The sequence below is a fragment of the Taudactylus pleione genome, unplaced genomic scaffold, assembly GCF_031769625.1.
Source record: "Taudactylus pleione unplaced genomic scaffold, aTauple2 ptg000454l, whole genome shotgun sequence".
In the NCBI taxonomy this organism is placed as follows: domain Eukaryota; kingdom Metazoa; phylum Chordata; class Amphibia; order Anura; family Myobatrachidae; genus Taudactylus; species Taudactylus pleione.
Window position 1 is genome coordinate 16,546,366 of NW_028284856.1, and position 27,372 is coordinate 16,573,737.

General features: G+C 42.0%; 1 protein-coding gene across 5 annotated transcripts in view; it reads right to left on the reverse strand.

Annotated features, from left to right (window-relative positions):
• The window catches only part of PSD3 (pleckstrin and Sec7 domain containing 3), a 576,473-nt gene that overhangs the window by 24,059 nt on the left and 525,042 nt on the right, over positions 1-27,372 (reverse strand). For all 5 annotated transcript variants that reach the window (XM_088448410.1, XM_088448411.1, XM_088448414.1 and 2 more), the window contains 2 exons: positions 3,780-3,937; positions 1,814-1,958 (listed from right to left, as the gene is read on the reverse strand). In XM_088448410.1, the coding sequence (XP_088304536.1) occupies positions 1,814-1,958; positions 3,780-3,937 (303 nt within the window). The remainder of the gene's footprint in view (positions 1-1,813; positions 1,959-3,779; positions 3,938-27,372) is intronic.

The following is a 27,372-nucleotide window of genomic DNA, read 5'->3' on the forward strand; positions in this document are numbered from 1 at the left end:
GGCATGCTGGGATGTGTTGTTCCTCAGAAGTGGGAGTGCCGCACGTTACCAACCCTTATCTACACTAGTGGTTTAATGAGGAAAGCGCTGTAAGTCACATTTTCTATATTTTAAACATGCTCATATTATAGTTTATCAGTAATTATGGTGATTGTTTCATTATTTGACGTAACATAGTCAGTTATTGTTTATCCCACCCATTGTATTTTATGTAGTGTGCCCAAGATAACTGCCTTGTCTGCTGTTTCCTGGGTATGATGAACAATCCGAAGAACTGATGATTCTGTAGGAATCTTGTTATTCACAATGTGTACTGCCTGAAAGTGTAATCATATCTCAGTGTGCTATTATTACCCTTTATTTATATGGCGCCACAAGTGTTCTGCAGCGCCTTACAGAGTACATATACAAATAAGTGAACAAGAATCCATTGGCTTACAGTATATTACAGTGCAGGACAAGGACATGGTTTATACACATTGCTGTGGTAGTGATTAAAACACTCAAAATGAGCAGCTGGGAGTCAGCAATCACGTGTTAGGTGCACTTGTGGGTAGAAAGGAGTGGAAGGAAGTATAAGGAGAAGCACATGAGGGAAGAGGGCCCTGCCCGTGAGAGCTTACATACTGTAACGTACAATGTGTACATTGTAACCTATGCAGTGCGCCCAAGATGCCTGCCTGGTACATTCATGGGTAGGTGGGACATTCTGTGGAACTGATGACTCTGAGTACTGCATCTCGTACTTTGTATTTCATATTATGTATTCACCCACTGTAACCACTATAGTGCACCAAGGAAGCTGCCTTCAGTGTTTCTTGTGCGCAAGTGTACACATGTGTCCTCATACATTATTGCTGCAGTCTTGCCAAAAAGCCCTTCTTGGCATGCGAGGGCCCATGCATCTCTGCTAGTGTCGAGGGCCTTTCTTGCTTCTTTTTTTGCCTGAAAAATGTGTCTTATTCGCAATGTAATGCAACTAACATGCACCAGGAGATTGCACTGATTAATGTGATAAGCGACACTTGTATATCTGTGTGTGACTGAGTCTCTGAATCTGTATAGGGAGTGCTATGATGCAGCGTCAAGTTCCATTGCTTCATTTACAGACTGTCACACACAGATATACAAGGGTTGCATATCAAATGAATCAGCACAGTCTCCTGGTGCGTCCTTGTTGCATCACATTGCGACTAAGATGCATTTTGGGGCTAAAAAGACACAAATAAAGCAGCACTAGCAGAGTCACACAGGGACTTGGCGGCTCACTCCTAGCTATATGGCGCATTGAGGCTAGGTGTATAAGGACACATCTGTAAAGCGATTTGAGTACTTTTGGAGAACAACTCTAAACAAATAAATGTTATTAATATTGTTGTTATTATTATAATTATTATTATTATTATTAACAATAATAAAAACATGTTCAAGAGTTGCCAATCCTGAATAACCAAAATATACCCTACAATCTACTATCTACTGTAAATGTAATACCGATTATATTAATTATGCCGTAAAATAGATAATATAGTAATAATAGTACAAATAAAATGATCTTATGAAAAATAAAAATTTTAAACAGCAAAGGCAGCGACTACAAACAATACATATGTTATGCTGCTGGCATCTCTGTATCCTAAACTGTTCTCGGCTTGTAATGTATTTAGCAGTTATGTGCATTCGCCAAAATAATGAGTTTGAGCTTGAAATACACAGTTAAGTGAATCATTCTGAATGGCCAATTGTGGAAAGAGTACTTCTTGTACATCAGTACATAACACTCTGTGCTACAGTCCTGTGTTCAGTTACAAACCTTAGACAGTTTGGTAGTGGTGGCTGGCAGAAGCGGGCGGCTAAATTTTTTCTGGGATCCTATAGCAGCTGGAAAAGGTGGAGCTGAAAACACTGCTGCCACACAATTAATTTTGTTAATCCATGATTCCATCTCCTCAGTGCTCCTAGAAATAAGAACAATATATATATGTGTCAGCTCATTATACGAGTATTGTCAACAGAAAACTCCCTACAAAATTTTATTTCCACGATTTATTTATCAGCCACATTAAGCAGCAGAATGTACTATGACTAGAACTATAAGACAGTAGTAATTTATCCATAATGAATAGTGATGCAGTATGTAGGCAAAAAGACTAGCCAAATAAACAAGTATTCAAACTTTGTAGAATGTTAAGATTAGACTGTACTTGCAATGTATAAATTGGGCAATTTCTATGCTAACAAACTGTTAATACAACATAAGACAGCATGACAAAAATGCAACTAATTAGCGTGATAATGTTTATTAACAAATTATGGGAAGAAGTAATATGATATCAAATATAGATTAAAATACAATCGTAAGTTTGTACAGTGTGCATTAAGGACATGGTGAAATAGAGGAAACTATAATTGGATCTAATTGCAATCCTGGAAATAAAACCCCATAGCTATGTAACATTAGTGAACACAACTCCTAAAGACACATATTTAAAATACATACAGTACATTAAAGAGCACATTAATATCGTAACTGCTCAGTTATCTTTTACTGAATGTAAGACCTCTGCAAGGAAACACTAAACTGTTACCACTATTTTCTCCCTCACCTCCTCCAACAGCTTCATAGGGCTCTATTTATCACAATCCGCATCTAATATGTGGATGGGTTGTGATAATATCGCCCAAATTCGCATTGCAATATTTGAATACATCACAAGGATGTATCTAATATTGCATGCAGGGACAGAGTTTGCGAGAAAGCTCTGTCCCTGTGAATCTTCGCAAAAAATACCCGGACAGTGTGACCGTGCACCCCCCCCAGCCTCACCACCCTCTCTGGTGTTCCTGTCTCGGAACACCAGAACTCATGACTCTGTGAAGAATGTAAATGCTAGTTCTGCAATGCCTAATTATGTTTCAATTTGAAATTGACTGACCTACTAACTACCCAGAAAAGTTGTGTAAGGACATAAAACTGGACCACAACAAGGAACCATTACTTAACCAATCACTTTATAAAATTAACTCTGGCAGTTTATGTAGAATAGTGTTTATTACAATGTAAAGCAATTTAGTAGAATTGAAAAACCTGACAATAAACCTTTCAAGTTTTACAAGACCACCAACATACAAAGGGCCTGATTCAGCAAGGAACGCAGTTGTTAATACGCACGCAATCGGTCGATTGTTGTGTACTAGCGCATGCGTGAACTAGCAACTGCAATCCGAACTGCGATTACAGATGCTACGCAGACCCATGGCAGAGTGATTGACAGGAAGTGCCGTTTGTGGGTGGTGACGGAGGGGGGAGGGCGAACGCAGGCATGTTAGTGCGTTTCAACGCCGTTGCATGGGCATGCATAAGTTATCCACCCTGTGGCCATACGCCGCCTGAGGCCTCATAGCATGCGCTGAAGTAAGCAATTCCTGAGTAAGGTCTGACCTGCCTTAACTGTGCGTATGGATCTGATGTTACCGATTATTTCGCTATGTTGCCCAAGTATACGGATGTGAGTAAGAGTAAGTGGGCGTCCATATGTTAGGCTGTGATCGCAACATTTGCATTTCACCGCTGATATTAGCAACTGTGTAGCGTGCGTTCTAGCAGAATAGAGATCCTTGCTGAATCAGGCCCAAAATGTGTATATATCTGAAAAGTTGACGAGACATTAAATTTCCATCTGACTTTCTATTTAATCGTCCAGAAAGATATTTGATTAAAATCTCAAACATTGCAAACATACAATTGATTCAGTTCATTGTTTCTGAGTAATACTTACTGTGCTTGGAAGAGGAAGACTCTCCAGTCTGCAGTTTTAAGTTTAAGAACATTGGGTCTCTTCTCGTAATCTGTTGCCTTTGATGCCAAAGCATGATGCACACTTACGGCATTTTTTAAATCATCTTCAGACAGTGCCTTTTCTGGTTTATATTCATCCTGCAGGTTTAAAAGGAGAAAACAATACTCTTAAACCAGTACAGAATATATTATTGGAAGAAGCCAAATGTAGAGTTATAACATCAATGATAAACAGGAATCAAGTACTGTACAGTGTACACATTTTCTTCATGGGAATTGTAAATGAAAGGATGTCATGCTACAACTACATCTACTGTACAAGACTGGGAACTGGTACATCAGGATTAATAACTAGTTACTAATACTTACAAATGAATTATGCTATACTAAGACATTAAAAAAGTGAAACATCTATCCGTGTATAGGAAGACACCCGGAAGTGCCGGACACGCGGACACCGAGACTGAGACACAGGAAGTTAGCATACATACAGCTTATTTAAAGAACAGTCCAGAGGACAACGGGCACCCTTGAAAAAGTCCAGAAACGGATGAAACGCGTTGGGTCACGCCCCCTAAATTTATATACTATTGGAATATACTCACTATTGTACTTTCTCATAAAGACTTGGCAAGAACATTATTATATATGCTTAGTCCTTTTAGTACAGGACTTTTTAAGTTACTGGCATTGTATTATATAAACATGCTGAATTAGATACTGCACAAGTGTCTAGTCACTATTTGTACTAACATCACATACTAGCACATAATACTAACCCCCACCACCATCTCTACAAGCACCAGGACTGAGGAAACCAGCAGGAAGCGCACAGCAGCATTGGCTAAGTACATATTCTCTTACCCTATCCTGCACTATAGTGTTTACCAAGTTCCTGATACTGTGCTATGAATTGTATTTGAGGTGGAGAGGAGAGTGAAGAGGGTTGCTGCAGCAGCAGCCAGTGTATAACAACACCCACCCTACAGATATAACGTTTTTGGAAAGTGTGGGACTATATATAAAGAAAACTATAAAACATTATTGCTGGGAATCCACACGGACTTAATTGTGAGAACACCCTACCTACAGTTTGAAAGTCTGGACTATATTTTGGATTAACACATACAAGAGATATTACAGGGATAACAGCTACCTCCCTTAGTAGTCATATCAGAACAAGGGAGTACATCAGAACACACACTATGGATTTACACAATAGTGCCCCGAAGCGCACTACATTCCTTTATTTTATCCATAATTAACTAGAGGTTGGGATACCTCTATATGTGGAACAGCTAGGGACACCACATATAGAAGCCTAGAGCGTTGTACTCCAATACATAAACAGAGAATAGCTTGTAAATTGTTTCAAAGCATTCAGATAACAGAAGGCTGTTATACCCCGAGGTTGGATGACAGCTTTTCAAATGGGGGTGTTTTGACTAGTTGGTTTATTTGAATGACAGGCTGTTGAGCCAATGGATTTTGTGTGTTAGTGGTTTGGGAGGTCTGTGAGAGTCTATGTAATATATGTTTGCCTGCTCCGAGGCATCTTTTGCTCATGGAAATTCCCACCCACGCTCCCTTGCTTTGGTTGGCCTTGTTTGGTAGTTGTTATTGCTGATGAATTATTGGCTCCTTCTGGGTAGAAAAGAACAACTACTGTATTCAGTGGACATTTTGGAGCAGTAGTTTGGTGCACTTTTCTTCACAGTACGGTTTTGGCTAATACCGTCATACAGGGTATCAGTGACTCCACCATGCTGGGTATGTAGAGTGTAGGGGCAGTGTAAGCTATGTTTGATTGGTGCACATTGGCTGGACTGACACCCATAATGAATATTGATGTTATTTCATGTTTGTATTGTTTTATTGTTGGCACTGATGGCTGGCTATCGTTTCTATGACACCAAACATTTTTCTTTGTTATTAATAAATAATCACCAAAGTTATATTTCTACCACTATTTACTATTATAGATAATGCTTATAAAGGGAAATGACAAAAGGTCACTAGGGGTCCTCAACCATTAGGAATTGTTTTACAATTGAACACAAATCAATAAGAGTTGAACAGACTTTCTTTAGAAATGAACCATTAGTGTAATACCACAGTGTAAAGAAAAAAAAAACATGAATACTGTGTCAAAAGATAAATTACACAATCATCGGTTTAATATATCGAAAGAGTTATTTGCTATATTGCTCTAAAATAAAAAAATACAATAGTAAAAACACATAAATACACCGGTGTATTGCTAAATATGAGATCTCAAGATAAGTGATACAATGTATCTGTATTTCAATAAACCCAAGTGTCAAAACCAGCCTTGAGATTCTGTAGTGATATTCACTTGTGAGAACAAAATATAAAAGTAATCCTCTTAATATATAGTGGTCACTGCAAAGAGGATATATTGCAACATGGAATCCAGGGTTACCCTGAATAGATGCACGGAGCCGATATAGATATTAACGGAACTCCTTTATAAATTTTCAAGTCCCGGAATATTCCAGTTGATGATATAATTAAAATAGTTACTGTATATAATGAGATGGTTTATGACATTTGGTTTTATTATGTATGTATATCTGTGGTTTTTGCTTTATGCACAGATTCAATCATAACCAGGTGTTTTGTTTTTTTTATAAATACTTTATAAGAGGGACTATACCACTAAGAGGCTAGAGATAGCATTATATCTGTCCTACAATGCATAAAAGCTGCATAAGAGGGACTATTCTATAAAGAGGTTGCAATAAGGAGAATTATATCTATCCCACATTTGTTTCGCTTCAGATTAGACACTTTTGAATAGGGGATCAAGTTTTCAGACTTTCCCTTGGCTTCCTTATTTTCTCAATTTTTAAATCTTCTGTCTGTAGGAGTGTACCATCATTCTGTTTAGAACTGTGATTATTGTGATAAGGGAAGTCATATGAATACAGTGTTGGGTTATATCCACCGTGTTAATATATATGAATTCAAGGACTTGTACTGTACGATTTGATGGCACTAGGGTTATTTAGCGTGTGGGATGAAAATTCAGGGTGTTGCTATATATATTCAGATACCAATATATTCTTTTGCTCACTAATAAGGGATTATACCCCACAAATAAGGTTCAAGTTGAGCATGAATGAGCAGCTGGCTATGTATTACAGTATGATACTGTTCTAAATGTTCTCTTATTGAGATTTATATTTTGCATTTTGCCTTAGTAGTAGTCTAATAAGTCCTGCAGATCATTACTTATTGGCTTCTTAATAATTTTGTTCTAAATTTTATTTTACATGTACATTAATTAAAAGTTAAGTTAAGTTTTAATTAGTCCATCTCCTTTTCAAGTGTGCCCCCACACAGAGTCTTTTTTCTTCCTCTTTTTTCCACCCTTAAACTAGACAGCCCAGGGCTGGAATTCCTCGGAAAGTGGGGATTCCAAAAAAATAAAATGGGGTCCCCCCTCCCGAGCAACAACCAGCACTGAAAGCCCAGTGATATGCCCTGCACCTCTGGTGGCCGTGGGTGCGGGATTCATGGTATCACATTGTTCTTTACAGGTGGCCTACAGGTCCTAGAAAGCCTGCCCCAGCATGCCGGCACTTGGAGAACCACAAGTGCCTACATGCCCGGACATTAAGGGCCTGCTGGCACGTTATCCGCCTGTAAAAAAAATATTAAAATAAACACAATACACTTTAATATTTTGATAAAAGTTTATTATACTGTATCTTACCCTGGGAGACGGCAGCCTTCCAGCTCTTTAGCTTGGCTGCCGCCTCCCCAGGGCTTCCGAAGTCTTTTGTCTTCAGGATCTCTTGCACGCTCCCTCCCCGCTGGCGGACTGCTAGCCGCTGCCTCTTGCTGTCTTATATAAGCCAGCCGAGGGAGCGGGGCGATGACGTCACGAGCCGTGATTGGCTCGCGGAGGCTATCTTGAATTTCAAAATGACGCTGAGGTGCTATTTTTGAAATTGCCACTGCTGTCGATCTCTGTAGAATGGCTGGCAGGGACTGGATCCTCTCAGATCCAGGCATGCCACCATGACAGCTACCTCCGCTAACGCCCGCACCTCCACTGTGTCCACATCGCATACCCACCCAGTGATGACAGCGGATCAATCACTGGATCCGCTGTCCAATCACATCTGTCTGACTGACCTGGGGCGTGCTTTCATGTGGGCTGAAAGCATGTCCCTGTCAATAAGGCATTTGTATAGGTCCCACTTTCCCCTCTATATTCAATGTGCTTTTACAGCCTATGGAATGGCTTCGCCCCCCCGCTTCCCCTGCTTTCCTATTGTCAGAAGGAGGCAGCGCTCTCGCTGCCTCCCAACTGATTTTTACTATAGAAAAATGCCAAGCAGATATTTATGACACAGAATCTGTGTTATAAATATCTTCTTTGTATTATATTAATCATTATGACAGGGGAGGCTCTGCCTGCATGTCCCTGCATTTTATGAGACAGCAGGCTTCCGTGCCTCTATCCACTGGTGTTAAAATGCTGCATCTGAGTTACCAGTTTGTATTCCTAACTTCCACTTACATTTCAGTGCGCTTCAAGCGTAGCAAAAAAAAAAGGTTATTTCATTTCTATGCACTTGTCTTCTACCCATTCTTTAAATGGTTAATGGTATTTATGTTTTAATTAATTCATGTTAATAGCTATTTGGTTTAATAAAGCTGCTATGACATACATGACATACCGAGTCATGCAGTGTGTCATCGTATTTATTTTAACGTTTTCTGGATGGGGGAGGGTGTTGTATTGTCTGATGGCTGAGTGATAATGCAGAAAAGCCTTTGCCGTTGTCTTAATTCTGAAAAAAAAAAATGTATTTCCCACATCTAAATAGTATTTAAACTAGATACCTCATGCCTTATTTTTTAATCAAAAACAAAGAGATTTTTTTTATTCTAGATTTAGTAAAATGGAAAGCACAGTTTTATTTAGTCTTTTATTTAAATATATGTTATAGTGTGCGTATGTTTTTGTACTATTATATTATATTGGAAAGGGGTCATTGGGGTGGTAAAGTTGTCACTTTAGGTGTTACATTATTCTTCATTACCTGAGCCCATAAAGCACAAGGGGGCCAAGAAGTGTCCCAAAGCTTTTCAGTACAATGCTGGTAGTCTCTGAGGGGGTTATGTTGTTTTATCCCAATACTAATTTCAATGGGGTTTCTACTACACATGCAGACCCAATTGAAATAAATGAAATATTAAAGTGAATGAGCTATTGTAATGGGAATCGGTATGAAATACCAACGGCTGAATAGCCGCCGGTTCTCATACCGACGCCGGAAGCTCGACAGAGAACATCCCGACAGGGGCACGTAAGTACCCTAACCCTTCCCTCCCCCCCCAACCCTCCCTTGGTGGAGCCTAACCTTAACTTTCCTGGGGGGTGCCTAACCTTAACCCTCCCTCCGGTGGTGCCTAACCCTAACACCCCCTTCCCCTAGCCTAACCCTAACCCTCCCTGGGGGGTGCCTTTCCCTAAGTCCCCCCGGGGAGCCTAAAGCTAAGCCTTCCCCCAGCGGCTACAACCTAACTGTCCCCGGCTTACCTCCTTCGGGATACCGTGCGTCGGGATTTCGGCGTGGGGCTAAAAATAGGCGTCTGCATTTTGATGCCTATCTTTAGTCCCAGGTCAGCCTTCTGCCTTCGGTATCCTGATGGCCGGCAATCCGGACGGCCGTAAATTAACCGCATCGAAATTGTAATGAATGGGAAAAGTTCAATGACTCTAGATGATGCTGGCATTCTCAAAGCAATTGCAAACTCATGTAAAAGTATGTCAACAAGTCAAGTACATAGCATAAAAAACCCCATGTGAAATGTTTATAAGACACATACATGAATGCAAAGTATTTATCCCGTATGAGCATTAACTTGTATTCTTGTTTATGTAACTAAGTCAGCAGTCAGTAAGAGGCCTAAGACTTCCTATCATACTGCACACATTTCTAAAGCTGGGCATACACACTACAATTATCGGGGCGATCCGCTTCCGATATCTGCGGATGACCCCGATAATTGTAGCATGGGCGGGCGACCGAGGGCTAAAATATCGCTTGGTCGGGGATGTCGGATTGACCAGCATGCCTGTCCGATGCGATATTTGTGAGTTAAAATGTTGGCCGCATCGGGCAGCGTATGCCCAGCCACGGCCGACAGACATTTCCTGTGTTTCATGGAAGGAACAGGGAAATGTCTCCTCCCCGGGGGTGGAGCGCAGATGTCGGGGCTAATACACTGTGAGATATCTCACAGTGTATGCCGCCGACATCTGCGGGCTGACAGGCTGCCAGTTAAAATGTTTGTCGGTCTGACAGGCATTTTATCTGGCCGTTTATGCCCAGCTTTAGTAACATTTGTATGATGACATTCTGACATTTAATAACATTGTTTCCAACGAGTTTAACTCAAGAAAATAAAGAACCTCTATAAATAATTTTGCTGCCTGTACATCTACCAGTTCAATGTACTGTACAAACAAGAGATTCAATACAAATGTGAATTATTTATTGACCATCTTTACACTGTCCTTTACAACACTGACCTTCCACACCTTTCACCTACAAGCAGGTCTATTTAGTTTTGTCTGTCATGTAGATGGATCAATAATAAATGGCTGTGTTTTGCAGCAATTGTCTTAGAGTTCATTCATTCCTCTATACAAAGGACATTTAGAGGACACTATGGTATACCCCTACACAAGTACACAGTTTTAATTCTCTATCCCACTCTCACCCCAAAGGATATTTAGACGGTGCTGCGTAATGTTCTATACTATTTGGCATCTTCCTGATCTTAGTCAAACAAAAATCTACAAACATAAAAGGTAAAGGGGACATGACATGGGTACAGCATAGTGTAGGGTCTAGAAGACATAAGGGAAAAGGCCTCACAACTTCCAGACATTCTTTAGATCAGTGGTTCCCAAACATGGGTGCTGTTGCCATCGTTCCACAAGGCACTTGCAGGGGTGCCACCAATTGCTAATCCATTACCAAATCCAATTATTTTATGGTCAATATGATGGGCAAAACCAGTGCTGGTGGCTGCCAATCATTATATATGTGAACAGAAGCACATAATGAACCTTACGGATGACAGGTCAGCTAATTTACATAATGTCATCATTTATGTTATATTCTCAGTAAGACACTTTTGGCATAGGGTTGCTGTGAAGAAAATGCTGATACTCTACAGCGCTGTGATTCAAGAAAGTTTGGGAACTACTGCTTTAGATGTTTCATGTGTGTTGTTGCTGTCACAGCCGTTTGGGGCAAGGTGTCTTTGGGTAATTCCATAATAAGATGGGGAATCCTATCGTATGATTTTTTGGGTGATGAGTTCAGTGTATTGACTTTATTGAGTTAATGTGGCACAGCTGGCAGAGCATGGGTTTAAAATGTTAATGACAGCTCAATGTATCCACTTGTATAACGCATTCTGGCTGAGGGTATAGTTTACAGCGTGAAAGCAAAATGTTTGCTATAATTAGTTATATGTGTTATTCTTTATTAGTTCATTCATTTTAATTGCAATTTGGTTTACTAAAGCTGCCATGGCATACATTATATGCCAAGTCAAAATGTTTGTAATTATTGTGTTCTTAGAAGATATTGTATTGTCTGATAATTAAGTAATAATGTGGAAAAGTTTTTACCATTGTTATAATTCTAAAAAAAAAATAGTTTGTTCACATCTTAATGATATATTAAATGACAGGTATTTTTTTAATAGACTGTGGAGGATCAGGAGCAAAGAGAATATATTGTTTTTACATTTAACAAAGTAGCAACACGTGCTTGGGGGGTAATTTTTTTATTGAAATAACAGTTACAGGGGCTGATTCTGAAATGGGAGCAAATCAAAAGAATAACATCTAAGAGGTATATTCACTAAGGTGCAGGTTTTTAGAAGTGGAGTTGTTGCCAACAGCAACCAATCAGATTCTACTTAACATACCTTCTAGAAGATAATAGCTAGAATCTGATTAGTTGCTATGGGCAACATCTCCATTTCTAAAATCCCTCACTTTAGTAAATATACTCTTAACTGTGCACCTTGGTAAAACCATTATGCACTGCAGGTGGAGCAGATTTCAAAAAGTGCAGAGAGATTTAGGACCTCATCAAGAGCCGGTCGCACAGAGCGTGCTGTCGGTCTGAATGAGGGGAGGACGTCTTGAATTTTCAAGACGTCCTCCTTTGCGGTGGTAAGGCTGTGGGTTAACACCCACAGCCTTACGACCGCCTAAGGTGATGGTCGCGATGGTCAAGACCATCGCGACATCGGGGCTTACGACGAGACCCTAGGGTAGGGTCTCCCTTGTTGTAAGCCCCGGAGAGCTTTCGGCTCTGTCTGAGCCGGAAGCTCTCCACTGACATCACTAGTGATGTCAGTGGGGCCGCCCCCAAACAGTAGGCGTTCCCATGGGAACGCCCCCGTTTGGGCTGCCACCCCCCGGCCCGCCTTCCAAACGGGGCGAGCTGTCAATCAACATCGACAGCTCGCCCCCTTTGGATCGAGACCCGCTACGACCGGCGCTGTCGGTCGTAGCGGGTCTCACGCATGCGCACGCCGGCGTCGTCGTGCGCATGCACTGTGGGGGGCCATCGACTCGTTCCGAGCGCATCGGCGCTAACGACCGGGTCTGAATGACCCCCTTAGACTTTACTATTACAGTAAACTGAACAGGGGTGTTAGGGACAATATTCCATTATACTCAACCACTGTGAGGTCCCAATATTCTTGCTTAACTCAGCATTGTCACCATTAAACCAATGAAACATTTCAGAGGTCGAATTATATAAAACACAACAAAATAAAATGCAGTATAAAGCATGTTTAATACATCTTAGGCCAAATAAGCCACATTTTATATTTACATTTTGCCCACCTGTAGATTTAAATTAGAATCATAAATGTAACTCGTATGTTGATTAGAAGGAATATAATTTCAGAATATTTATATTTTGATCAAATAAAATATATGCTTAACTTGTAGACATTAAAAAGCCCTAAATGGTTCTAAAACATAAATCCAACTGTTTTTCATTTCACAGCGCATGTTTTGTCAGGAAAAAAAGGATATGAAATTGGGATATGTTAGTGTGGTCAAACATGTTTGGGTACATGGTTGAGTTGGAGCTGTGCCCTGAGTGGATAAAGATGTGTACCTTAAGTTGTCCCACTTGTCAAAATAGAACTGTTATTTGGTATGTTATAGCAGGAACTACAAGCAGAGTGGAAGGATGGCAGCAATGCAGGAAATGTTTTCTTATAAACTGCATATCTGTATGTGTTTGTTTTTAAATGATCATTCACTACACCACCAGACTTGCAGAACAGGGATTCCCATGTCTGACACCCCCATAGTTCATCCCTTTCTGCATCAGTGTTCTCCACGTCACAACACCTAGATAACTTTGAATCGACATTCTCATGTCAACACCAGAATGTCAGCATGAGAATGTTGATGTTGACCATGTAGACATTCATCATGTAGACAGTGATGAATTGTCGAGATGTTAGAATGTTGACATATTGTTCCAGGCCCAGCGGTGACTTGCCTACTCTCAATGGCTGCAGTAGCATCTTCCGGGTCCCGGCTGTCATGTGAGTATCTTCCGGATTCCCGCAGTTCAGATGAGTATATCTCCCCTAACCGTAATCTCTATACATAACCCTCCATCTAGGCCTGACTCCAGCCTCCTCCAATGCAGCCTAACCCTAACTTTGCCCCGCAGACTAACGCTAATGTAGATGTTTTGACAATGTTGACATTTCACCTGTCGACATTCTGAGATTGCAGACACATTGTCTGTCTACATTTTGACAACATCAACATCATAACTGTTGATACTATCATTGTCGACTTTTTGAATACATCTCCTTTGAATGAATAAAAGTAAAAGACTCATTGTACAGATTAGTTAACTTGTGGAGAAATTCATGTGAAAAGCAGAGCAAGACATTTACAGCGGTGTGAACAAGATCCAGCAATCAGCGGCGTCACTCACATGCTTGACACCCGGTGCAGCCGCCAGGAACTCTGGCACGCAGCAAAGACAAGGGGGCATGGCCTCATTCAGTGAAGCCACACCCTCTTACGTGTGCCAATCTTGGGGGTGTCACACCCCCTGTTCTCGGCACACAGTGGGCTTACCCAGTGCTCCGGTAGCTGCTGGGGCAGCCCACAGCCTCTCTCCTGCCTCTCTAAGTTGTAGCTGCTCGGTGACACCATCTGAAGGGGTGGCCCCAAAATAGCAGAGCAGCTTTGCTATTTTGGTGTCACCCCCTCAGATGGTGTCACCCAGTGCGGCCCACACGCCCCCAGTGACGCCAGTGCCAGCAATACTATGTTCAAGTTCCACCCTTGGTTCCATTTGATGGCATTTCATTCTGCGCTGTATATAAATTTGCATTCCATTGAATCTATAGCCTATGAATAGAGTTGGGACAATCTGATCACTTTATTCTGCTATTTGGTGTGGTTGAGGTACGATTATGAAGATTCAATTCTGCTGGAGAACCTTCCAACTTCACATCCAAATACAGAACACGGTGAATATTTTGCTGAACAGTTTTGAAAATGTCACTCATCTCTAGTTCAGTGCAAGACATCCAGTCATCAGCAACGTATGGAAGGGTGAGTCTCGGGAATGACCTTATGCTTATGCTGACCTTAGGCTGTTAACCAATATAGAGAATAAACTTCAGCTGGATGACTACTTTAACAATGTACATTGTACAAATTAAAGCTACGTTTTTAGTATTTGTCGCATCTTTAAAAAAACAAAAAAAAACCAATGAATGTAAATATAACACTGATGTCTCTGATTTTATACATTCTAAATGGATCCAAGGTGTCTCTTCATCAAGCAGTACTAATGCATCTGCCAATGTTCTCTGACAGAATACTGGGACAGTGACGCAGTGAAACTTGGCATCAGTGCAGATGGTGAGAGACATAAAAATGACAGTGACAAAAATATATGAAAGTCAGCTTTAATAAAAACAAATTGAAAAATTAAAATGTAAAGAGAAAAGGGACAATTAATATCATCTGGAAAAGATGAAAATAGTCTGTTCAACTGTATAGCAGCAAACCCCTTCTATGACTCAACTTTGGAGACTAATAGCTAAATTTTTAATGATCAAAAAGTCTAAAACTAAGCAATCTAATTCATTTGCACTATTCCAGCCATTTCTGAATAATTAAAAGACCATTTTTTACATAATATGATTTTTTTTACCTTGTAAATAGTAAAAAAAATAAAATAGGAACTGACACTTAAGAAATTCTAAAGTTTAACAAAAGTCTATATGTGTCATACTTGTAAAATAGTTATTGAACAGAGATTACGTCATAGTGTATAGTAAATTTTAGCAATGGATACATTACGGAACTTAGGCTACATAGAGGAAAACTACACCCATCTTTGTACACAGCAGTACAGTATGTACAATACAGGTGTAAAAAGACACCTCCTGAGGGCTTCTGTGAGCTGCTGTTGCGTTTAAGATTACTTGTGTGACCCTTAGACACCTGAATAACAATAAGGGATGTTCAGTGTAATCACGCTGCAGAGGGCAGTAAATTTGATTCAGAAGATGCAGACCCTGGCCTCAACACGCCTACAAAATAGGGCTGACATGTCCCCATTTTATAAAATGTTCACCCGCCACCCCTGCCCCCAAATGGTCACAGTCTGTCAATCAGGCTGCGACATCCAGGGCGCTACGAGCAATGTCGCAGAGCAATGTGCCGAGTTAACGTACATCTCTGAATCAGGCCCATAGTGACTGAGGGCCTGATTCAGAGATGTACGTTAATGCTGCCACAGCTGTGAATTTTTCCGCAGCAGCTGTGCAAAAATATGCAAATGTCCCAGCTGCCAAGTATTTTAATTGAAACCCTCAATGCTGGCTTCGCAAATCGAAGCGACTGCACACAAATATGCAGCATTGCTCGCTGATCATGTCGATGATCTGCCTTCTGGAAACCCTATGGTTGCGCAGAAAGGACTCAGCAACTGAAATGCAGGAGCTATTTTGACTGCGTATGGGGTCGCAGTCAGAGACACACCCCAAAACGGTCACGACACGCCTGCGTTTGAGTCACCACTTCCACATTGCCACCCTCATATGGACCCTGCCTGTCAATAACTTTGCAAATAATCACTGCGAGCGACATCGGTAATGAAACTTGAAGCACGCGCAGTGTGATTCAGACGCATGTGCAGACCACTGATAATCAATCAACCATCGCCATTGGGTCCTTCCCTGAATCAGGCCTTCAAAGCACAAATACAAATTCTGAGTCATATGGATCTCTCTGCAGCGAGTTTTTGCATACAGTGTATATCTGTCCTATTCTGGGTTGGACGATACTTGGCCAGATCTGACGTTCCGTTAAATAGGGCATTTCAGGGTGGGAATTGCGAGTGCAGGAGATCATGGGTGTGTATCTATTAGGGATGTGTGCCGGACCATTTTTGCTGGATTTGGCTCTGATTCGTCGTCCGTCTTTGGATTTGCCAAACCTGTTGTGATTGATTTTGGATTTGGATTTTTTACAAAAAATTCCAAAAAAAAGCTATAATCACACAATTTGGCCTTTTTTTGTTCCTAGAGTATTATTAACCTTAATAACATAAATTTCCAGTCATTTACACCACATCACAGCTTACAATATTGTTTTCACCATTATTGGCCAAAGGCTGCAGTGAGCTGGCTGGTTACTAAGCGAAAGAGCAGCGGCACAGACACCACAGTTTAAGGCACTTTTATGAAACATTGCCACACAGCAGTGACAGAAATGAAAAGGTAGTGCAAGATGGAATTGTCCTTGGGCCTTCCCACCCACCCTTATGTTGGATATTAAATAGAACATCCACACTTTAACATCCCAAGCGACAGGGACTGCCACTTTTGTGGCTGAAGTGATTTTTTGTTTGGGTCCCCACAAAACAAGCTACCAATCGTCTTAAGGCAAGTGGCAAGATGTCACTGTCATTACCATCCTCACCCTCATCAGTGTGTACATCATCCTCACACAATAATAATTCATCCCCACTGGAATCCACCATTACAGAAGACTCTGTACTGTGATGTAATTGTTGGGAAAGGTATTCCTCATGGAATTTCCAGTTCATTTTGATGAGCTTCATCTTTTCCACATTTTGAGGAAGTAGCCTCCTACGCCGTTTGCTCACAAGGTTCCCAGTTGTGCTGAAAACTTTCTCAGAGTACACACTGGAGGGTGGGCAGCTTAAGAAATGCAAAGCCAGTTCATACAAGGGCCTCCAAATTGCCTTTTTTTCCTTCCAGTACTCGAAGGGACTCTGTGACATGTCTATTTGTGCGGTGTCATGAAAATATTCCTCCATCACCTTGGATGGTGATTGTATCAGATGGAGTTATAGTAGAGGTGTCACTAATGTTGGGCAATTCTTTTAGACCCAACCAGATGTCAAAATGTTGGGTTGACTTATCTGCATCACCACTGGGTCTTTTGAGAAAGTCGATTTTTTTCTAGCTGCTGCTGAAAAAATTGAAGGAGGAGACGTCGTAGTGCTTGTGATACTTGCCAAATTGCTCACCAGTAGCTCCTTGCATCTTTTAAGATCTGGGTAAGTTGGAAAAAAAGACACAGCATACGACTTAAACCTGGGATCAAGCATGGTTACTAAAATGTAGCGATCAGATTTCAAGATCATGGTCACCCGTGGGTCCTGGTGAAGAGAATAAAGGACTTGATCTACAAGTCCGGCATACTTTGCAGATTCGCTTTTTTTAATCTCCTCCTTCAATTTCTCCAGCTGATTTTCCAAAAGGCTAATTAAGGGAATCACCTTACTCTAGCTAGCAATGTCAGCACTCACTTCACATGTGGCTACTCCAAATGGCTTGAGCACCTTGCACAAGACAGAAAGTACTCTCCACTGTGTTGGGCTAAGGTACATTCTCCCTCCTCTCCCAATGTCATGGCTTGTTGTATAGCTATGGATGGATTTTTGCTGTTCCCCATCCGCTGAAGCAAATAAAGGGTGGAGTTCCACCTTGTTACCATCTCTTGCTTCAGTTCTTGGCAGGGCAAATGAAACTGCTCTTGAATGCCGTTGCGGAATGCCGAAAATGTCCCGAAATTTTTCGGGCCACAAACAGCATCTCCTGCACGCCCCTGTCATTTAAAAAAAAAATCCTGCACCACTAAGTTGATCGTGTGAGCAAAACAGGTGTTGTGTTGAAATTCACCCAGCTGTAATGCTTTTACAATATTTGTGTCGTTATCAGAAGTCACAAATCACGAGGAGAGTCCAAGTGGGGTAAGCCATGTTTCTATGACATCTCTTAGTTTTCTAAGAGGATGTCAGCGGTATGCCTCTTATTGAATCCGGTGGTACACAAAGTAGCCTGCCTCTGAATGAGCTGGCATTGTTTGTTAGATACTGCTTCTGCTGCGATTCACTCACCCAGTGGACTGTCACAGTCATGTAATCTTTAGTTTGCCCACTACAGCATGTCCACATATCTGTGGTTAAGTGGACAGTTGTTACAATGGCATTTTGTAGGGCAATAATAAGGTTCTTTATAATGTCCTGGTACAGCCGAAGAATGGCTTTTCAGGTAAAATGAAACCGAGATGGAATTTATTACCGGGGACACAGGACCTCAATTAACTGTGTAAAACCCACTAAATTAATTGCGGATACTGGACGCAGATCTAATACTAGCATAGCCATCATGGTGTCAGCGACCTGCTGTGTGACTGGGTGAGAGCTGTTACACTTGCTTCCCCTTGCAAGAGATTGTTTAACAGTTAATTGATTTGTTAAACTACTACTCGTAGTCTTCGTGGTCCACTTCTGGGATGAAGATCCACCCCCAGTAGCAGGCCTAGCTCTCAAGGATTCTTCTGAGGAGTCCTGGAAAGGGGATGAGTCACCTAGCAAATTGGATGCTGAACTACCTCTGATCACTACTGTGGATATTGACGATTAAGGTGTTGGCGGTGGAGATTGCAGATGCTGGAATCTAGTAGAGAGAAGGGAGCTAGCTGATACTGGACTGCTTGTTGTCATTTTTTAGCACCAGTTTCCGAGCCTACTGCAGATGATGTAATAGCGTGGAGGTTCCTAGATGCTTAACATACCTACCTCTACTTACTGTGGTTCCACAACGGCTACAGATGGCTTGACAAATGTTGTCAGGATTTGGGTAAAAATAATTCCAGACATAAGAGGTGGATTTGTTGGTCCTATGCCCAGGCATGACAATGGCCTTCTGTGTATAAGCACAGAGGAGTCACGCCCAAGGAGTCATGGTGCTTATACACACAGGCTTTTGCCCAAGTCATGGTGCTTATACACACAGACAAATTTTGCCCAAGAAGTCACAGTGCTTATACACACAGAGGGCTATTGCCCAAGGAGTCATGGTGCTTATACTCACAGAGGGCTTTTGCCCAAGGAGTTACAGTGCTTATACACACAGAGGGCTATTGCCCCAGGAGTCACAGTGCTTATACACACAGAGGGCTATTGCCCAAGGAGTCACGGTGCTTATACACACAGAGGGCTATTGCACCAGGAGTCACGGTGCTTATACACACAGAGGGCTATTGCCCAAGGAGTCACGGTGCTTATACACACAGAGGGCTTTTGCCCAAGGAGTTACAGTGCTTATACACACAGAGGGCTATTGCCCAAGGAGTCACGGTGCTTATACACACAGAAGGCTATTGCCCAAGGAGTCACGGTGCTTATACACACAGAGGGCTATTGTCCAAGGAGTTACGGTGCTTATACACACAGAGGGCTATTGCACCAGGAGTCACGGTGCTTATACACACAGAGGGCTATTGCCCAAGGAGTCACGGTGCTTATACACACAGAGGGCTATTGCCCAAGGAGTCACGGTGCTTATACACACAGAGAGCTATTTCCCAAGCAGTCACGGTACTTGTATACACAAAGGGCTACTTATTAACTTTGAATAATTTTTTTTTTTTACTTTTTCTATACCTTTTTTTTACACTGGAATACTTAATCAGTAGCAGAGCAGTGCAGCATACATTCAGCGTGCAGTGTGACCCCCACACAGTCACTTAACAGTTAACACAGCACAGCCACTGGAGTCAGGACACAGGCTACTACAGTCACTTTAGCAGAGCAGAGTAACGCAGCATACATCAGCGTGCAGTGTGCCCCCACAGTCACTTATTATTACAGCACAGCCACTAGTCACTCGTTCTGGACACAGCGACTTCTAAGTTCTAACAGAGTAGTGCATAGCATGCGAGTAACAGTGAAATGGCGCAGAGTCCCAGGCCTTATTTTGAGGCTGAACGTCATCCAAGTCTCGCAAGAATCCGACGTCGGGAGGATAACGTTTGGCCTCGAAGTGAGATCTGAGTCAGGTGAGAACACCCGAGCTGCGGCTTGGGTGGACTCGTATCCCCTATGTTCGGAGCGGTTCGGATTCCACAGAATCCGAACCGCTCATCCCTAGTATCTATAGGTCTGTACAATTCGTGTATACAGGGAAGGGAAAGTTATTTCTAATCACTTGTACCTAGCATGGGACTTGTATATTTACAGATTTAGGGCTTCTGCCTATTTACCACTTATTCACATGGGGCTTCCTATTGTTCAAGTAGCGCTGCTGTCCTCGCCATCTCAGTATGGTCGTTGCTCTTCCATTACTAATGATATTTCAGTGAGATGTTAGCTGGGATGGGAGCGTCCACAGAAATAACAAATGTTTTATTAGTAAAATAAAGCGTTTAAAAAAAAACTGTTTTACTTTTTTAAGTGACATTTTTTTTCTTTTTATTGAATCTAGAACCAGAAGCCGGAGTACAGGCTCCCAGCTGAAGTGAGCACATGGGTACTGGTAAACTGGTATACGCATGTGCTGATGTAGGACCTAATTCAGAGTTGTATGCTAATGCCGCTACTCCTGCGTCTGTGTATGCTGCTGCTATGCGAAAATATGTAAACGTCACTGATGCTGAGGAATTTACTGAGACGCCAACCTGAGACTTCACAAATCCAAGCATCTGTGTACAAAGACGCAGCATCGTTCGTGGATCCTTCAATAATCGGCTCCTAAATATCCCTATGGTTGAGCAGGATGGCCGTGTGTACTGAGACGCCGGAGCAATGTTTACTGTGTACGGGATCGCAGACACAGGATATGACACGTCCCCGAAAAAGCCGCAACATGCCGGAGTTCTTAGACGCCACTCCCTGTCAATCAAATTTGTCGCTGTGAAAAAGTACAGTAATGTACCTGGATGCAATATAACGAAAATATCAGCATAGCATACTGTACATTATCCTCTCCAGCACATTCCAAAAGAGCTGGTAAATAAAATGAAAGTACACAGGCACAAAAAAAGTTACCTAGGCAGTTTCCCGGCAACACTGGCCAGCAGCTGTTAGTAGTCTTATCGCTCGCCAGGCTAGCCAGTACTACCGGCCTGATTCAGAGATGTACAGTAGCAATATCCCTGAACACTTGCAGATATAGAAGCAGGGGGCAGACCCTATTGCTTTATCACAAATTGCTGCACACACTGATGTTGTGCACTTGGTGTTGGTTGGGCGTAATGACACAGGTTCTCTCGTTAAGGAAAAGTTGGAAACTGACTTAAATTATAAAATGATCTATGTCTCCTGTGAGAGTTCATTAAAACTTAAAAATGTGTAATATACAATACTAAATAAATGGCGATTCTGCAATCAAAAAACTAAAAGCTGTGCAATAGTGCAAACACAGGACCTTTACATTAGCCTAATAACAGTAAGAAAATATCCATGAAAAATTTTGTTCTTTAGGAACAAATGTTGCGTGTCACTGAGAGAATTACATCAAAAGATCATTGTTTCTGCATGACAAAATAATTACAGTGGCCATGTAACATAAATGTCAGCCACTAGGAAGCAAGTAGTTATTAATCTGCATTACATTCAATTTAATAAAAACAAATAAGCTTGTAAGACAACTTCACAACCTGTTTTATGAAAAGGTCATTTTATAGTTAGATTTTACAGATTTATTTTCCATTCTCTCTCTTTTCTGACATGGATTTTCCATTCATGATCGTTTTAGCTAGAATATTCAGTATCTTGCTATGCTCTGCTTTGTTCTTTGCATCTAAAGTAAAATAATTCTGTATGCAAAGAAGAGCAGCCGCTCACTTTGTAATAAAGCATGGCAGTGATGAGACACTGTTCAGTGTGACGCTTTTAACAATTATAGGAAATGCTGAAATATTTATGTGTAAATTGTCCCTTGGTGAAACTTAAGTCTTAAAGCACATTACACCTCTTCCTCCGTGCAGTGCAGGGGCTGTGCAGCCTATTGCTATAACGCACAGCCCCTGACAGGGGCATTTCTAGAGAGGAGGGGGCCCATGTGCAGTCTCCGACACGGGCCCCCTCCTCTTTGTCCAGCGGCCGGCAGCACACTGAGCTGTGCGCAGCCAGCGCCGGAGTTATAGACTCTGGGCACTACAGTGTGCCCAGAGTCTATAGTATATGCACAGGTCACCGGGAAAATGGCCACCCTGCACCCATTATAGATAAGCCCCTGGCCCCTGAATGTCCGCGGCCGCTGCTCCAGTCCCTGCCACCTACTGCTCTACTATGGTGCTCCGGCGCCTATGCGCCCAAAAACAGGTAAGTTGGGGGGGAGGCACCAAAATTAAATTATATATTGGCCCCCCTACATAAAATCGTTCCGACGCTCCAGCAGACATTACATATTTAGTAAGACTGTAAAAAGACACAGGTCCACAAGACATATCAAAATTCGAATTATATAAATCTAAAGAATAGAAAAATATAAAATCGAGACAATATCCAACTTAGGGGACGATTCAATTAGCCGTGGTAATTTACCACAGGTTAATTGATCGCCGTGGGCTATTCAATTAGTTACACTTAACAGAGATTTCTTTTCATGTCTCATGAAATTGCCGATAACTGTGCTGTTATCAAATGTTTCACGGATGCAGTGTGTTAACGTCCGATAACCAGTATTAACGCCCATTAACATGGTCATTTATGGGAGGTAAAACAGCTATCGGGCGAATTTGGGAGGCTAATTGAATAGCCCCTGGTGTTACAGCCCAAGGCTACCTCCCGTTATTACCCATGGTAACTGAATTCCCCTCCTTAGCCTCACAGAGATAAAAAAATATATTTCTAATATTTTATACTTACCTACTCTCAGAACCTGTGCAATCATTTTCAGGGAGTACTCCAGGCTCCCATAAGAGTGGGTGGTCCTCCCGCAATCTGCTCACTTCCTAGTGAAGTGGGCAGGATAGGGTGAATAATACAGTAAACTGCGGGTCCGTGGGGCGCCAATGTAACATGATTGTATGATAATCCAGTCATTTTGGCCCCACCCTACTTCATAGAGCCATGGACCTGTATACAAAACTGAATCAGGCTCTAAAGCTTCTATGACTTATTCATTTCAGTGTTAATCACATACCTGCTGCCTATGGTTTAGAATTTTGTTGATACAGCTTATACATTTGGGTATATGTCCTAACTAAGGGCCTGATTAAGAGATGGACACAACATCAATTCCGCACGCAGATCGAGATATTGTTTGCCATCGCGCATGCGTATAAGCTGCACTGCCCGTGCGGAGCAATCGCAGTGCAATTCAGGCTGTCAGCGAATGGGAGTGGTGATGGTGGGTGGTCTGAAAAACGCAGGCGTGTCTGTCCATTTGAAAGCCGTTTCATGGGCGTGCATAAATTAGCCACTGCGATTACATACACAGCTCTGCGCGTCATGAGAGCTCCTAAGGCTGCAGACTGCATTTATATAGGTCTTGTTAGATGCAGCTAGGTACAGCAGAGGTTTTCCCCAGTGTCCATAGAGTCTAATATGTTACTTAATGCAAGAAATAAAATAATAATAATTGAAAGATTTACGGCACTTTAGAAAGCTATTATTCAATAGTTTTAATGAAATGATTAATTGCGATAAGAACTAAAAGCAAGGAGGTTCACCAGTGTTGTTACAATCTTTAAAAATCAAGGAAAATTAATGGAGACATTGTTTAAACACATGACACTCCGCATTAAATCAATGGCCTTCACTGTAGACGCCTAATTGAATTCTGACTATACAGCAATTCAAGGCAATGGTCTGCATTAGGCCAATTAATGCATGGGCCATCATTCATCGCCTATTCATTAGAGAAGAACCAAGGACCAAAAACTCAGTAAGTTCTTTGATATTAACCACTGAAGTACAAAAGGAATTACCGATGACTTGAAGCAAATATAATTTCTGTATTTCATAAAATCATATGTGAAGTTTCCAGAATAGACATATCTGGATTTTTTTATCTTATTCTCAATAAATGTTTTGATTATAATCATCTGCAAAGTTCTAAGCAGTAGAAAGACATCACTAACTCTATGTAATGTAATCTAAGCAGGATATGAAGGTATTGAGACCAGACATCAGATTCCTGGGACAGTATATATACGTTATGAAAGGTATGTCCTTCAATTTGAAGAGGCTCCTCACTTCTTTAATACACAGCACTAACAAAAACATGGACCAAGTAACAGAGCTGACATTATCTTTTATATATTTTGCATTCCACTGATCTAACATTAAACTTTTGCTTTCTTAATAAATAGATGATATAGACCAGAGGTTTCCAAACTCGGTCTTCAAGGCACCCTAACAGTCCAGGTTTTAAGGATATCCATGCATGACCACAGGTGACTTAATTAGTACATTAGTCAATTTGATTTAACCACCTGTGCTCATCCATGAATATCTCTAAAACCTGAACTGTGTCTGGGAACCTCTGATATAGACTCATATATCTCTGTTTAAAACAACAATTCTCAATTTCAGTGGAGGAGTAATACATGCTCATCTGCATCACAGTGTCATCTATCCAACATAAGTAATGTAGGTTTCAAACAAAAAAAAAAATAAGTTTTATTTTTTCTCTTGAAATCATTTGGCTATCAGGAGTATGATTTTTTTATTTTACACAAATGTCAGCTTCATCAAGAATGATATATATATATCATTCAGGATCCATGTTCTTGGCGCGGAATGGGTGTGGCTTTGTCCCACAAAGCTACGCTCACTCATGTTTGACATGCTTGTGGGCATGAACGCATGTCACGTCCCCGTCCTCAGCAATCAATGGGCAGGGGACAGGCTAGGGGCTGCCCAGTAGCTGCTGTGCTGCTCCACTGAGTAATCCCAGCTCAGCGCAGCAGCAACTGCTGGACAGCCAATAGCCTGTCCCCTGCCTCTCACTGCAGTGTGGCTGCTCGGTGACACCATCCGAGGGGTGACACCAAAATAGCAGATGGTGTCACCCGGTGCGGCCCGAGCCCCCCTTGTGACACCAGTGCCGGCAACGATGGTCGCAGTACCCCCTAAACTGCAGCATGATTGACATGCAGCGGCCATTTGTGGGCGGGAAAGGTGTGGCGACAGCCAGCATCAAGGAAAGCGGGTGCTCACATGGGCTGATGTTCACACAAGTGTTCTTACGTCTACGCTCTCGGACGCAGCATCGGATAACAGAAGTCGGCAGGAGGCGTCTATTTATCCATGACGCTTTCAGCGGCATTGGCGTATTATTGAGCCGCTGTGTACAAAATTGCAGCAGCTGTGCAATTACGTACAACTGTGAATCAGGCCCATAGTTGATTGCATTTATTTTTTAAACTCATTATTTATAATTTTTTTATGTATAATAAGATACCAGATAATACCCCGGAGTGTTGGTAATCCCGGACGAACAGTCTCCGGGAATCCTGCCCGCCTGCTCCTCTGTTGTCTGTACCTTCCCCGCCTGTGTCTCTGCAGTTCCGTTACTGGGTGTGATGCACTGAGAGAGCAGCCATGCAGTTTGGCTAGCTGGGGTGCTATAGCTCACAGCATGGACACATGACCACAATCTTTAGCAGCAGAATGAAAGGTTCTTCAAAGTCCTGCTCCTAAAGGCCGGCACTAGGGGCCATTTGATTCCATCCACCGAGTTCCAGTACGTATGAAAGAGATATGGCGCCAGCCTGCCAGTCACTCCTGTGTGGATTTATGTCCCTGTGGAAGTAGCTGCTTCTGGTGGGGTGAGTGTGCTTTGTGCATAGGGTAACTCTGGTAGCATTATTTCCCAAGGCTGATGTTTGTTATATTCTTTCTCTTACTCTTATAGCAGTGTCATACATATACTACAGAGTAATAGTAGTTCATGGTTAATTTACGTGCTTAGTCTACTGGGCGTAATCCCGGCTGCCGGCTTCCCGACTGTCTAATCCAGGCAAGTGTCTAATGACAGGCGTCGAAATCCCGACGCCTGTCATTAGATCTACAACGGAAGACCGACACCCGGCTTACCGATCAAAGGTAAGCCGGGCGCCGGGTGCGGACAGCCGCGCGCGGGGAGGGGGGCGTTAGGTTAGGGGCTCCTGGGAGGGACAGGGTTAGGCACCCACAGGAGGTTAGGGTTAGGCCAGGGGAAGGGGGACTTAGGGCTAGGCACCCCCCTGGGGAGGTTAGGTTTAGGCACCTCTCCGGGGGACTTAGGTTTAGGCAGCGGGGAAGGAGGGGTTAGGTTTAGGCACTTAGAGGGGGGATTAGGGATAGGCAGCGGGGAAGGGGGGGTTAGGTTTAGGCACTTAGAGGGGGGATTAGGGTTAGGCACTTGAGGGGAAGGTTAGACTTAGGCACCCCTAAGGGAGGGTTAGGGGGTAGAATAGGTTAGTCGGGCTGCCGCTGTTGGGATTTGAACCGCTGGCCATTCAGTCTAGTGAGTGGCCTGGATTGCTCAGCCAATAACCAGGCTGCTGAGGACATTAGCTTATTCAGCATTTGTACCTTATTGCTCATAATTGTACTTGCAGCAAGCACATTTTAGATACTTGACTACTGACAAGTTACAAACTACGGCTTGTGTTCCTTATCATCACTTCTCATTGCTCTACAGCAATCCTCTATCTTGTCTATGTAGAAATTATGCCTAAATATAAATTGTCATTGAAATAATAGGATGCTATTATTGAAGTTATTATTGAAGTTATTGAAAGAATATATTAAGTTTTTATTAATATTGTTCTCGTTTTTAAAGTCATTGTGACACATGTGAAAGCCAATGTGACATCCTGTTCATTTACTATAATTTAGCATATAAAGAGGCATGTGTAAGGATCTGATGGCATGTAAATTGGCATGTGGAGCAAATAGCATATAAAGTCTAACTAATGGTGCGTACACACAATCAGATATTCTGGTTGATGTAAACGATAACGATATAGTTTATCGTTCGATCGTTTATATCGTCCTGAATATAGCCCCTTTCAAAGACCAAACGATGGTCGATGCGCGGGCACGGATGGTCGATATTGATATCAATGACAACCCGTGCATGCAAGCCAACTTGGTCGATATCGACCAGGTTAGCCTGTTTACTATAGGGACCCTCGATCGTTGATTGCGGGGTCGTTATAGTAGCTAGGTGTTTGGGGCATGTGC